We start from the raw sequence: 13969 nt of genomic DNA on the forward strand, positions 1-13969 counted from the left end.
GGAAGCCAGGCAGAGGCCGAGGAGTAGCCAGAGGGGCAGAGGAGAGAGCACCACAGCAGTGAGAGGCAGGGTCAGACAGCACAAAAAGGTCAAGACCAATGAGGACTGAGATAGCCCTAGGGGGCTTGTGGGACGATTTTGGTGGGTCGGTGGGAGTAGGAGGCAGGCAGAGGGGAGGAAGGACGGAGGTCGAGGGACTGGTCCTCTGCTCAGCAGGGCGGGAAGCCTGTGCGCAAGAAGACACCAGGTCCAGGGAGCAGCAGCGCCTGAGGACTGCGGGAAATAACCCGCCTTCCCCTCCGCATGACTGTGCTGTTGGGCAGAGCTGCCAGCCACTCTGGTCTCAAACACGGAAGGACAACTGCCTGAGGCTGAGAGAAGGAACAGGCCAGCAGGAGAGGGAGCTTGGGGACGAGGAGGGAAAGGATAAGAGTAAGAAGCAGGCCTGTGCTCTCAGGACACAGCCGGCCTCAAACAGCTGTGGCGCCAGCAGCCAGGGAGCCACCTGAGAAACCGTCATCCAAACCGCGCCTGGCAGCGCATATGGGAGATGGGGAGTTCAGACAAGCGGGAGGAAGAACTCCGGAGCTTTCTGGGAAACACTGTAAGACACTGGGACAGGGAGACTTTGGGGGCGTGAGATGGGGAACTGACCACTGTGAACTTCCCAGGCGTGTCCCTGTGTGGGGAGGGGCCGCTGTGAGATCACTTTCCGAGGAGCATGGACTTAGACGCATCAACACACTGTTTCTCTGGACACAGGGACCCTTACTCGCACGTAAAGCTGCACCCAGGCTCCTTTCCAAAGGAAGTGTCCCCACGGTTCTGTCTGCATGAAGCTGTCCCCGGGGTTCTGTGCCAGATGGAAGCCTTCCCCGCTTTCCCCAGTTCAGTGGTGGGGACAGGGCGTGGGGGGACAGGGAGGGGACCCCCCCAAATTAGCCTGCAGTGCCCTGCAACAGTCGTGGTGCTTGCAGCAGCCCCGATCCGGCCGCTTCCCTGGGGCAGCTGGGTAGAAGTGCCAAGGCTCAGTACACCGGAACGAGGGGAGCCACCCCTTCAGCGCTCCATGGGGCTGACCGGCCACTCTAGTCTTGGGAGCCACGGCCTCAGAGTAACCACAGGGTTGGTTGGAAAGACCCCTCCTGGGCGTCCTCGTCTTCCCACGTGTCTCATGAAAAATTGCATCTCTGGCTGTAACCGGGAGATGCATCGTCCCTGAACCGGAGGGGCCCAAGGCAGGTCCAGGTCTGTGTACAGCGGCACCTCCGGCCGGGATAGGGGGTGAGCAGTCCTCCTCGGCGGGAGCAGCTTGCCGCCCGCGTCAGGGAACAGACGGTGTGGGAAGACTGTGGGTGATGATTTATAGCCTCTTCCAGGGGGCGACACACACGTTAGGGACGAAGCTGGAAGGCTCTGATACTGGATGGGTCTGCAGAGGCAGCAGACGATGAGGCATTAAATGGAGCCCCCGGGTTACTGGGGTCTGGGGCTGCCTCTGCCACCCCAGCCTGGCAGTGCCGGGCAAACCGCCTCCCTGCCTGGGCGAAACGAGCAGGCCCGACTGGATAGGTAATGTCATTCCACCGTCACACATTTCTCTGCTCCCGGCTGAGAAGGCTGGGCCTGCCGAGAAGGTGAGAAGATACGCCCTTCACTTCAAGGTGCCCCTTTCCTTCCTTGGCAGTTGGGCCAGGTCTACCAAGCTGCAGCCAAGGCACCCATGGGAAGCCCTTCTCCTGAGGACGGGAAACAGGACATATGTTCGTATGACCCTGAGTGAGTCCCTAATATCTTGGAGGTTCAGGTTTTATTTGTTACTGGTAAAATCCACATCAGTCAAATAGGGTGATTGTGAAGTACAAATGAGATTTCATGTTATGTATATACATCCCCCTCCTGCAAAGAAAGATATGAAATAGTGTATAAAATATACAACAGCCTGGCTGGGTGGCTCAGTTGGTTAAAGTGTTGTCCCATGCACCAAAAGGTTGCAGGTTCAATTCCAGGTCAGGGCATATACCTAGGTTGTGGGTTCGATCTCCAGTTGGGGCACATACAGGAGACAACCAATCTATGTTTCTCTCTCTCATCAATAAAAACATATCCTTGGGTGAGGAATATACATATATATAAAACAGATGACAACAAAAATGAATGAGAATAGGGAGGAAAAAAAGATGAAGCCAGGAGGCACACTGGTTCACACAACTCAATCCTTAAAGTCTCGTACATGTGCTACTAAGAGTTGCAAATTTGTCCCTAAAGGTTTCAGTGGTCAAAGCAAAGAGAGAAATTAAATCAGTTACCTCTTTGCTGTGTCCATGGTGTAAAACACACACACACACACACACACACACGCACGCACGCACACACGCACGCACGCAGCTGTTTGGGAGACGTCTCACTGGGAGAATGCGGGAGAGTATGAGCACCATCACCACCACTGCCACCACCGTCGCTGCTAACGTGCAGTTTCATGGGCTCATGGTGCTTCAGAAACCGTCCCTCTGAGCAAATGACAAACGTCTTCCCCCATGACCCAGAGCATCGTACCTCATAGCCGCATACAGAGCAACATGATTGCGGTGACCACTCACTCCCCCGGCATCGAAAGTCACCACCTGCAGAGAAAGAGAGGGTTGCACTCCGGCCCTGACTCCAGCCAGCTGTGCCTCCCTTGGGAAGGACAGAAGAGAGCAGGGCCGTGAACTCTTCACGCTCTGAGCATATCTGAACGGACTCTGGCTCAGATCAATGGTGTGTAACTATGGGTGTGGCCGACTGTATGGAGCCTTTCCACAGGTTTTGCCGTTTGTTCTTGTTCCTGGCGGTGGAGCAGAGTGGAATTCAGCCATGATGTGCTACTAAGCTCAGAGTAGCTTTGCCTTTATCTGCCTCGCCAGTTATTAGAACATTTAGTTTTCCTGGCTGGCTGCCGTGTGGACTTTGTTCATGATGCTGCCCGCACTATGGGTCTCTTTTCCTCGTGCCTTACTGAGGGCACAAAAGCTTTAGGGGACAATTTCCACCATGGCCTGGGGTTAAGTTCACAGCAGAAATACGTTTATTCATAGACGGCATCTGCTTCCATTTCCACAAATATAGATCTCTTTATTAACTAAAAACTTAGATTCCAACATTTCAGTTCTACATAGATGGATTTTAAAAAGCCCAAAGGACAATTTAAATAATAATAATGATAATATAATAATAATAATAAAAGGATAACTTGGATAAAATAAATATTTTAGAGAAATCAAGGACCCAGAAAAAGGAATAGTACTAGTTGGTTAGGGGTGATGGAAAGAAGCAAGCTGTCCCCAGAGGAGGAAGCTGACCACATAGCATAGACGAGGGTCCTGAAACTGGAATTGGAAGAGGCTAGGAAGGAATTCATGACCAGTCTTTCTTTTCATATATATATATGTTGATTTTGAGAGGAAGGGAGAGGGAGAGAGAGATAGAAACATCAATGATGAGAGAGAATCATTGATTAGCTGCCTCTTGCACAGCCCCCACTGGGGATTGACTCTGAAACCCATGTATGTGCCCTGACTGGGAATCAAACTGTGACCTCCTGGTTCATAGGTCGGCGTGCAACCACCAAGCCACACTGGCCGGGCATGACTGGTCTTTCGATACTACGCCATAAAAAACGTGTTTACTTCATGTACAGGAAACTGTGAGCAGCTAACTTTTACTGAGCATAGGCTGGAGGGTGGAAAGAAAATGTAGTCTCATCCACTGATCCTGATTCAAACAAGCTATAAAAAGGAAAACGAATAAAAATACATTTATGGCATGAGACGATTGGAAATGCAAAACATTGATATGAATTAATTTTAGGTGTGATAATGATATTAATGTTAATGAAATATTCAATGTCTTTTAGAATTACATACTAAAAGACTTAAATAGGAAATATGATGAAAAGGATTTGTTTGAAAATAATGTAGGAGGTGGGGGAGGTGGGCTGAGTAATAGGAACATAGAGGTTCACTAAACTATTTCCTCTACTTTTGTATGCTTGAAATTCTCTATAATCAAAAGTTAAAAAAAAATCGGAGTTAAAGATTCATAAGAAGCTAATCATATAATAGTGGATATATGTCATTACGCATATTTCAAAATCCATGGCATATACGACACCCAAGTGAGCCCTCGCGTACACTATAGACGTTGGGTGATGATGACGTGTCAGTGCAGGTTCACTATTGCAACCAACTGCAGAGGACAGGGGTTATGTATGGACTTTCTGCTCCGTTTTGCTGTGGATGGAAAACAGCAGCCTATTATGTTGTACACCTGTAACTAAGATAATATTGTATGTCAACTGTAGATGAAAAAAATTTAAATACAGTCTCTTAAAAAAACAGTTAACCATCTAACTCAAGTGCTGATCCCATTCCTTTTATTTTTTTAAAGTATATTTCCTTATTGATTTCAGAGAGGAAGGGAGAAGGATAGAGGATAGAAACATCAATGATGAGAGAGAATCATTGATCGGCTGCCTCCTGCATGCCCCCTATTGGGGATCAAGCCTGCAACCCGGGCATGTGCCCTTGGCTGGAATCAAACCCGGGACCCTTCAGTCTGCAGGCCTGACACTCTATCCACTGAGCTAAACTGGCTAGGGCTGATCCCATTCTTCATGTAACACGGTGGGTGCAGGGGCTGCAGCTGCTCCACTCAGGACACTAGTTACCCCAGCCCCGTGGTCGGCAAACTGTGGCTCGCGAGCCACATGCGGCTCTTTGGCCCCTTGAGTGTGGCTCTTCCTAAGCCTTAGGAGTACCCTAATTAAGTTAATAACAATGTACCTGCCTATATAGTTTAAGTTTAAAAAATTTGGCTCTCAAAAGAAATTTCAATCGTTGTACTGTTGATATTTGGCTCTGTTGACTAATGAGTTTGCCAACCACTGCCCTAGCCTGTCGGGCAAGTCACAGAACTTTACCACTGGGAGTTCTTCCAACTTCCAATGTCTTGTTTCGTCATCTGAGAGATCAGGAAAATAACACCTGCCCTCCTTTCCTCCTTGGGTTGAGGTGAAGATAAAACAAAGCCACATGGGCCCTAGCTGTCTTGCTCAGTGGTTAGAGCGTCGGCCTGCAGACTGAAGGGTCCCAGGTTTGATTCCGGTCAAGGACACATGCCTGGGTTGCAGGCTTGATCCCCAATAGGGGGTGTGCAGGAGGCAGCCAATTGATGAGTCTCATCATTGATGTTTCTGTCTCTCTCCCCTTCTCCCTTCCTCTCTGAAATCAATAAAAATATATTAAAAAAAATAAATGAAGCCACGTGGAAGTGTGCTGAACCACGCAGCAACAAGGCTTGAGTGTCTAGCGCTCGGTCGGGACAGCAGACAGCTGGCCGCTGGGCCAGGTTACCACAGGCACTGGGGATTTGGGGCCCCTGGAGTTTGCCTCAGGCACTTTTCAAATTCTCCAAGGTCTTTGTTTCTTCCTCATTTCACATTTTTGGGAGGGGGGAGGGGGTAGGGGACCTTTGTTATTTTCAAAGGCTCACACAAAGCCTAGGTCTAGGTTTCTCCCACACGGGCAAGTTTATCCTCAGCTTAGAAAAACGTTTCTCTAGATTTCAATAACCAGAGAAAACATCAACAAGAGAAAAAGCCCCTCCTTTGTAGGTGACTTGGCTTTTCGCGTTGCTACCTGTAAGGTGTTCTTTCTCTTTGGTTGCCGCGGTTCCACTATGACAGACCTGCGTGTGGGTTTCCCTCTCCTGCGGGACTCACTGGACTGCTTGAAATGGTAGGTGAAGATCTTTTTCATTCTGGAAAAGTTTCAGCTATTGCCCTTTAAGTATTTTCTCTGCAACCACTTTCTGGTCTCCCCTTCCAATAAATGACAAGTAGACAAAAAACTAAGTAAAAACATAGATTTAAAAATATGATTACTAAATGACTGAGTGAACAAATTCAAAGGGCTGCATCCAACAACTGAAGAATTCCCTTCAAAAAGGCACAGGACTTTCTCTAGAAATTGGCCATTTTGTGACCATAAGGCAAGCTGTCCACATCGTCTCACACTTTCCCTCTTCCTTCCGCAGCGAGGAGGGCTGAGTCCCATGAAGCCAGCTCCCCAGACCTTTGCAGATTTGTGCATGACACCTGCAGTTCTTTTTCTTCTTTATTAACCCCCACCCAAGGGTACATTGTTATTAATTTTAGAGAAAGAGGAAGGGAGAGAGAGAGAGAAACATTGATGTGAGAGAGAAGCATTGATCAGTTGCCTCCCCTAACTGCCCTGACCACGGATCTAACCTGCAAGCTAGGTATGTGCCCCAACCCTTTGGTGCACAGGATGACACTCCCAGCAACCGAGCCACCGGCCAGGGTGGCACCCACAGTTCATAGATCCCATCCACTTCTCCCACTAAGCTGCAGCCCAGCTGTTCTTACGCACTGAAGTAGGGGAGGAGAGAGTTTGGGGCCGGTCCTGGGATACCAAGGGGTACTGTGGCACACCTCCCAGACCTCGTTGTTGAACTTCAGGCTGGTCTTGAAGACCAGCTCTGTCTACACATCTGAGCTCTGGAGCCGTGAGAAGTTCTAACTGTGTGGGCTGGGCAGTCAATATGGCAGAGCCCTAACCGATTTGGCTCAGTGGATAGAGCGTCAGTCTGCGGACTGAAGGGTCTCAGGTTCGATTCCGGTCAAGGGCATGTACCTTGGTTGCGGGCACATCCCCAGTAGGGAGTGTGCAAGAGGCAGCTGATAAATGTTTCTAAATCCCTCTCCTTCTCTCTCCCTTCCTCTCTGTAAAAATCAATAATAGATAGCAGGGAGTTGGACTCCTAAGCCCAGGGCCACAACCCTCCGGTGTTCACACTTAGACCCCCAGGTGTGCTGTCAGCAGGTGAGAGGTATAGACCTGCAAGCTGCTGGTCTACACTTTCCAGCCAGGAAAGAAAACAAAGTCACTGCACCGAGCACGACAGAGATGAGCCGGCAGGCCCAGGCCCACCTGCCACTCCACCTGATGGGATAAGAAGAGAGTCAGGCAGGTGCTCTGTTGCCATTCACAAAGACAGCTGACTACGACATCTTCTGTCATCAGAAAAAAGACGGTCTGACCAATAAAGTAATGAAAATCTGTCTTACGAACGGCCCAATAATCACTTCCCTCAGCAAATTCATCAAGACGAAAGCCTAGCGTGGCTCTCTGCAGAAGGACTTTCAACGAGGCCTTATCAAACTCAGTGTTTAAATGGCTGGGACTTTAAATGGCCAGATTTTAGGTGTCAACTCATGAAGGGCTCTTATTCTTATTGTTTTAGAAGTAGACGGTAAGCAGGCTTAAACTTGACCACTGGCGAGGCTCGCTCCGGCCGACCCTGGGAGAGCGGATGGGGTTCCCAGGCATGCTCAGCCCTGCAGGTGAGTGTGAATTTCCTCAAATGTTCTCCCTGTGGGTGTGGATTTATCCTTGTGTTTTTTTGAAACTGAGGATGAAAATTCTAATTTTGCCACTTGCTGAACTTGGGCTAGCTGCCAGCCTCTGGAAACTCTATTTCCTTGATGTAAAATGAGATTATAACCTTTACCTCTGAAGTTAAAACAATACTCTAAATGTGAAAATGCTCGGTGAAAGGGGACGTTTTGTACAAATGAGAGTTGCAGGCCAGGCTCCTTGGGGCCTGAGCTTTTAAGTGGCAGGACAGAGGACACCACGGAGAGGCCTCTGCCTCCACGCGCTGGCAGTTTGGTTACTTAGTCTCCCAAAAGGTGTGTTGTCATCAGGAGGTTTGAGAGAGAGTGTGGAGGGTTCGCCTCTTTTGGAGTCGCCCTGGAGATGGGCTGGGGGGTGGAGGGGAAGGGTGGCCACAGGGAAGGTGTGACTGGGAGGGTGTCCCGTACCAGGTTGATGTCATTCACTTCTATGTGCTGGAGGATGACGCTGGCCACATGCTCTGTGTCCCACTGCACACCCGGGTCATCTGGGAAATCCCTGGAAGGAAGAAGCACAACTTGAGCACCATTTCTAACCAGGTGCAAACCTCTCCCTAAGCTCTGCGGGTAGGCGCCCATCTTGTGACAGGAATTGTAGGGGGGCTGCCGTAACATCCAGATTTCTGTTGAAAGAGGTAAATGCTAGAAACAGCACACAACTAGAAATCGATGGACAACCCCACAGCACACGCTGGAGCTTTGGGCTCGTTGCTGAGGGGAAGAAACAGGCATCGATGAGACAACGCTTTGTCTACCACTCGGAGACGGATGGTCAGTAAGAGCCAACCTGGCATGGAGTGACATGTGTCGTTATAAGAGTAACAGTAATAGTGTTTTAAATGGAAGAGTTCAAAGGTGTGTCACTTCATTCCACCTCGCGGACATCCTTTTAAGAGACATTAAGTAGCTTGCTTGAAAGGTTGTTAAAGTGGGGTCTGAACCAGGTTTTTTGATGTGAAACCAAGATGCTCTATCACTAGGGCGCCAGCAACATGCCACCCGCAATGAGCACTGCATGGCCTGCCTCGGCCAGTGGTCTCTGCAGCTGGCTCTGCACCGGGTCTGTGTCTGCATTGTCCACACCACGGACCTGTGTCCTGTCCCGTTCTGGTGCATGGATCTATGGCATCACCTGACACAGGCCAAGGCCTCAACTTGAACCCCTTCTTGAAGAAATGATAAAGAGATATCCATCTCTCTGGCTCAGGCCCTGTGGCAACACCCACGGCGTGACCCGGGGGACCAGGCTCTCATTGTCCCCGCCTGGCAGGCTGCTCTAACCTCTCTGTGGACAAAAGCCACTCACTGACCCTCCTAGGACTTTGGTCAAGGGAGAGTCCCTGAAGGTTTTTCAGCATGGAAGTGGCATGAGCCTCAGCACTAAATAATATGGCTATTTATATTAAAAAATATATATATAGTATAGTTATTTCTACCGCTTCACTGCTACCTCTACCAAAGCCCTCCGTGCCTTCTGTGGAGGACAGGAAGCTTTAGGCCTTTCAAAGCAGCATCCATGTGGCTCTCACACTGCGCCTGTAGTAAACAGGACAGACAGCTCAACTGGCAGGGACAGACAGGGAGATAACAGAGACAGTACAAGCCTAGCCCTACTCCCTGGAAATAGAGGTAACTACGGTATGTAGAACATGAGCTGCTGAGCTCTGGCTGCTGGAGGAAAAAAGAGACAGGAATCAGGGGAAAATACCTTAGTGTGAAAACAGCTGCATGCACACTCCTGGTGGGGAGGCCCACGAAATGTATGGCATCATTCTGGAAACCAATAGTAGTCATGTGGATGGAGCAGCAGGCTAAGGAAAAGGGTGGGCAGTGGAGGCTAAGCCTACCAGTCCCTGGTTCTGAAAGATGAGTCCCCAAGTGGGCGAGCCACCGCGGCCTGCATTATCTGGAGACTCGGGCCTGCTGATCCAGGGCACGTCACTCAGAGCAGGGCCATAGGACAGGTGCAACTCCAGGCCGCTCCCTCAGCGCCTCTGCCCTCTCACCGGGGAGAGGAAAGCTCATCAGAGGGGCTCTTGGACTGTACGTGTCCCCTCTGTAATCGGACACATCGATATGGCCGCACTGCTCTTACAGTCAAGTCCAGACTCCTCTGGTAAGGCACTCAAAATTCTTCCCAATCTGTCTCCTATTTTGATCCACTTAATTTCTATTTATAGAGCAAATAAGATGATGCGTGAGAGGAAGCATTTAAAGACTGTCGAGGTGTATGTAAATGTCAAAGTAGTGGCTATCACTGAGGCATTAGCCCAATGTCAGCTTCTTAAAAAAAAAAGAACCCCCCTTTCTTTCCTGCTCTGGAGTCCCTTGCAGAGCTCTGTGTCGACTGCCTGGGTCAGTGGTCCAGGAGATGTGCAAGACGATCCGTGGAGGGAAAGCAAGAAATCACTAGAATTTCTATATCTATATTTTTCTGTTTAAATTTCTATTTTTTTTAGCTCTTTTATATCATATAACAGAGTTTAATGTGTACACAATTTAAACAAATAAGCCCACAAATATGGAAATGCATACTCAAATTTCATTTCTTTTTGTCAGGGGATTATGATAAAAAATACAGAGTGGGGCAAAAGGAGCTTTACTGTTGTTCTATGGACAACAATGCAGTAGTAATTCATGAATAATAATACAAGACTAAACTGTGTTTTGTGTACTCATAGCTCTAAATCTACTTTGGCTCTACCCTATATTTGGAGATCACTGGTCTAATCTACTCACCCTATATTTTATTTTTTTCTGTATATTTAAAAACTACTTTATTGGTATAATTTACATACTATAAAATCCACCCATTTAAAATGCACAATTTAGCCCGGCCGGCATGGCTCAGTGGTTGAGCATCGACCTATGAAACAAGGTCCACAGGTTTGATTCCTGGTCAGGGTACATACCCAGGATTGTGGGCTTGATCCCCAGTGTGGGGCGTGCAGGAGGCAGCCAATCAATGATTCTCTCTCATCATTGATGTTTCTATCTCTCCCTCTACCTTCCTCTCTGAAATCAATAAAAATGTATTAAAATAAAACATGTTTAAAAGTAAATAAAATGCAAAATTTAGTGATTTTTAGTAATGTTTTGAACTTCTACATTTTACTAGTGTTTTGCATATATTTGATGGAGCCAAAGGCTGCTATACCCACCAGACCGAGGGTTGAAACATACAAGTAAGAGCTTTGGAAGTTAGCAACTTGATAAAACAAATAATGGGCAAAAAACTGTATAAGGTGCAGAGGGCAGCAAGGTATCTCATGGATCACCTTCCCTCAAGGCAGGAAAACATAAAATTTGACACTGGGAAACTTCAAACAGATAAATGTAAAAAAAGTAATTCCAGCCCTAACCAGTTTGGCTCAGTGGATAGAGTGTCAGCCTGCGGACTGAAAGGTCCCAGGTTCGATTCCGGTCAAGGGCATGTACCTTGCTTGAGGGCACATCCCCAGTAGGAGGTGTGCAGGAGGCAGCTGATTGATGTTTCTCTCTCATCGCTGTTTCTAACTCTCTATCCCTCCCCCTTACTCTCTGTAAAAAAATCAATAAAATATATTTAAAACAAGAAAGAAAGGAGCTTTCTTGGAAGTGTCCTCATTTAAGAAAAAAAAAAAGTAACTCCTTCTAGATCAACTGCCTGACTTGTCCTTGGCCTCAAGTTCAACCCTAATCAACTCAAGGCTTGGGTTCAAATGAAAACTTCTGCAAAGTTGCTTTCTTTTCTGATGGATTAACAATTACGCCTTAGAAAAACATGCTGGCAGAATGTAAACAGAAGTGTTGCAAGAGACAGCTGGTGAGCGACCTCTGACCCATCGCTCTCAGTGCTGTCCCTCGTGCTGGCTGGGGTTTGTGCCTGAGGACTAGTGTTGACGTAGCCATCTTGGTCCATGAAGTCATATTAGGGACGGAAGGCCAGACACAACAGTGACAAAAAAGAATGCAACCCTCACCTTTTCCTGTTGCAGTTACTGGGGTTTTCTGTCACTTGCCACATTACCAAATTCTGATTTACATATGACGTAAATTTTTAAAGTCTCCATTTTATTGATTATTTAGGCAGTTTCCAATTTTTAGTAAAGTATAAGGTTGTAATGAGCATCCTTATACATAACTCTTTGTATGCATCTCTCACTATGTTTTTGGGATAACATGATAAAAATGTACTTTCTGAGTCAAAGGTGAAGTGGACATGTGTAGATCTCTCAAGAATCCTGTTATGGAGAGTAGATGGAAAGTGTGTTAACTGCAAGAAGTGCAGCATTAAGGGAGTGTTTTTATAGGCCAAGCTTTCTCCTGGGAACCACATGTATGTAAACCAAAGCCAGTATGAAAGCAGTAATCAAGCCTCAGAGCAGTCAAGCTTTAGATTTAAAGCCAGGAATCACCCTCCCTATTTGACCTGAAATGTGAACCCTGCAGCAGACTGGCTTCAACAATAGTCAGGTATTCAGCAGTTAGTTACCTTCCCAGGTTTGTGTAGGCCTACAGCGCTACAGGGAATGGTAATAAAGTTACCCAGCCTAGAAACTTTCTTTACTTGTTAGCAACGTTCTTCCTGGTTCTTATTGCAATGTTGATGAAAGAGTATGGCAATCTCTCAGGTGCTGATGTGCCCGGTAGGTTTGCTGAGATGGAAAGCTGAGGCAGAGGGATATAATGGGCTGAAACCCAGGTTTGGCAAGTAAAACAGAGATGACCACTCAGGGGCTCTGAGGACCAGGAAAGCCAGGGAACTGCAGCAGCTGGGTGGTATGGCCCTTACTCCATGTGCTCCCCCTCTTTCGGGAGATTCCAGCCTGTGGAGCGCTCTCAGCTCAGAAATAAGACCAGATCTCTGCAATATCTGGCGAGTGACCTTGTACCCAGACTTTCCAAGTTAGAGACCTGAGTTCTTTTTATTAGGTCCTCACTCTATATCTCAAATCAACCGGGTGATGTGTTCTGAAAAGAAGGCAGTAATAGAAAACTGGGAATAAAGGCAGAACTTCCAAGGTCCTTCACAAAGGAAGTGTGAGGACTGATTAAAACATTAAAAGGGTGGCCCTGGCTGGGTAGCTCAGTTGGTTGGAGCATTGTCTTGATGTGCCAAGATTGTGGGTTCGATCCCTGGTCAGAGCATATACAAGAATCAACCAATGAATGCACAAATAAGTGGAATAACAAATCTCTCTCTCTCTCTCTCTCTCTCTCTCTCTCTCTCTCTCAAATCAGTAAATTAAAAAGAAATTAAAAACCATAAAAAAGTCTATTAAAGAAATAAGCCAGTCAGAGAAAGACAAGTGTCACATGATCTTACTCATATGTGGAAAATAATGAACAACATAAACTAATGAACAAAAATAGATCCAGAGACATACATAGAAGCATCGAACAGACTGTCAGACCTCTCAAACCTCAGAGGGAAGGGGGTGGGGGGAGTGTAACAGATCAACCATAAGACTTGTATGCATGCATATAAGCATAGCCAATGGACACAGACAGTAGTGGGGTGAAAGCCTGTGCTGGGGGTGGGAGCGGCCAGGGAGAGGTCAATGGGAGAAAAAGGAGACTCATGTAATACCTTAAACAATAAAGAATTTAAATTAAAAATAATAATAAAGAACAAAATAAATTGCATGTAACGGATTAAGGAATCTCAGACGGAAGCCAGGGGTTGAGGTGTGGGTAGGGAGAAATTAACCGAAGGATTTATATGCATAATGCATGAACACAGACAGTAGGGTGATGAAGGTCTGAGGGGATTGTGGGGTAGAGGGGGGTAAATGGGGGGAAAAGGGGACATCTGGAATACTTTCAACAATAACGATAAATATCTAAAAGCCTGTTAAAGATTGTTTAAAGAGCCCGGCCGGCATGGCTCAGTGGTTGAGTGTCAACCTATGAACCAGGAGGTTACAGTTCGATTCCCAGTCAGGGCACATGCCCGGGTTGCGGGCTTGATCCCCAGTGTGGGGTGTGCTGGAGGCAACTGATCAATGAGTCTCTCTCATCATTGATGTCTCTATCTCTCTCTCCTCCCTTCCCCTTGTAATCAATAAAAAAATATCTAAAAAAAGATTATTTAAAGAAACAGGTATTTTATAAAACAAGAAATGTAAGCTGCCAACATATATTCTTCCAATTTTCAGAAAGAATCACAGAAATGCTAAATTAAAGCAGGACATCTGTGTGGAGAAGGGCACAGGGAAAGGAGCTGCTCTAGACTGCTGGTGGGAGTTTAAATTGCTTCAGTGAGAGAGCAGTTTGGTTATATGTGATTATTTGTGCCTTTGATCTTATCTTTCTAGAAATTTACTCTAAGGAAATAAGTAGAGAAGCCTAAAAGTCAAAGTCAGCTCAGGCAGAGATGCCAATGTCATGGCCATTAAAGGGAGGAGGTCCGAAGTTCTGCTGTTCTGCCACCAGGGAGCGATTTCTCTAACCTCCTGTGTTGTGGCTTATGAGAAATGCTCAAGATCACAGAGTTTGGGGGCATTTTCA

The 13969-nt window shown here is 47.1% G+C and overlaps 1 protein-coding gene across 1 annotated transcript in view; it reads right to left on the reverse strand.

Annotated features, from left to right (window-relative positions):
* PIGL (phosphatidylinositol glycan anchor biosynthesis class L) overlaps positions 1-13969 on the reverse strand; it is a 60026-nt gene that overhangs the window by 5478 nt on the left and 40579 nt on the right. Inside the window, exons 3-4 of the mRNA XM_006779285.2 lie at positions 7886-7976; positions 2557-2624 (exon numbers count right to left, since the gene is read on the reverse strand). Of these exons, the coding sequence (XP_006779348.1) occupies positions 2557-2624; positions 7886-7976 (159 nt within the window). The remainder of the gene's footprint in view (positions 1-2556; positions 2625-7885; positions 7977-13969) is intronic.

The sequence above is a fragment of the Myotis davidii genome, unplaced genomic scaffold (assembly GCF_000327345.1).
Source record: "Myotis davidii unplaced genomic scaffold, ASM32734v1 scaffold129, whole genome shotgun sequence".
Classification (NCBI taxonomy): Eukaryota; Metazoa; Chordata; class Mammalia; order Chiroptera; family Vespertilionidae; genus Myotis; species Myotis davidii.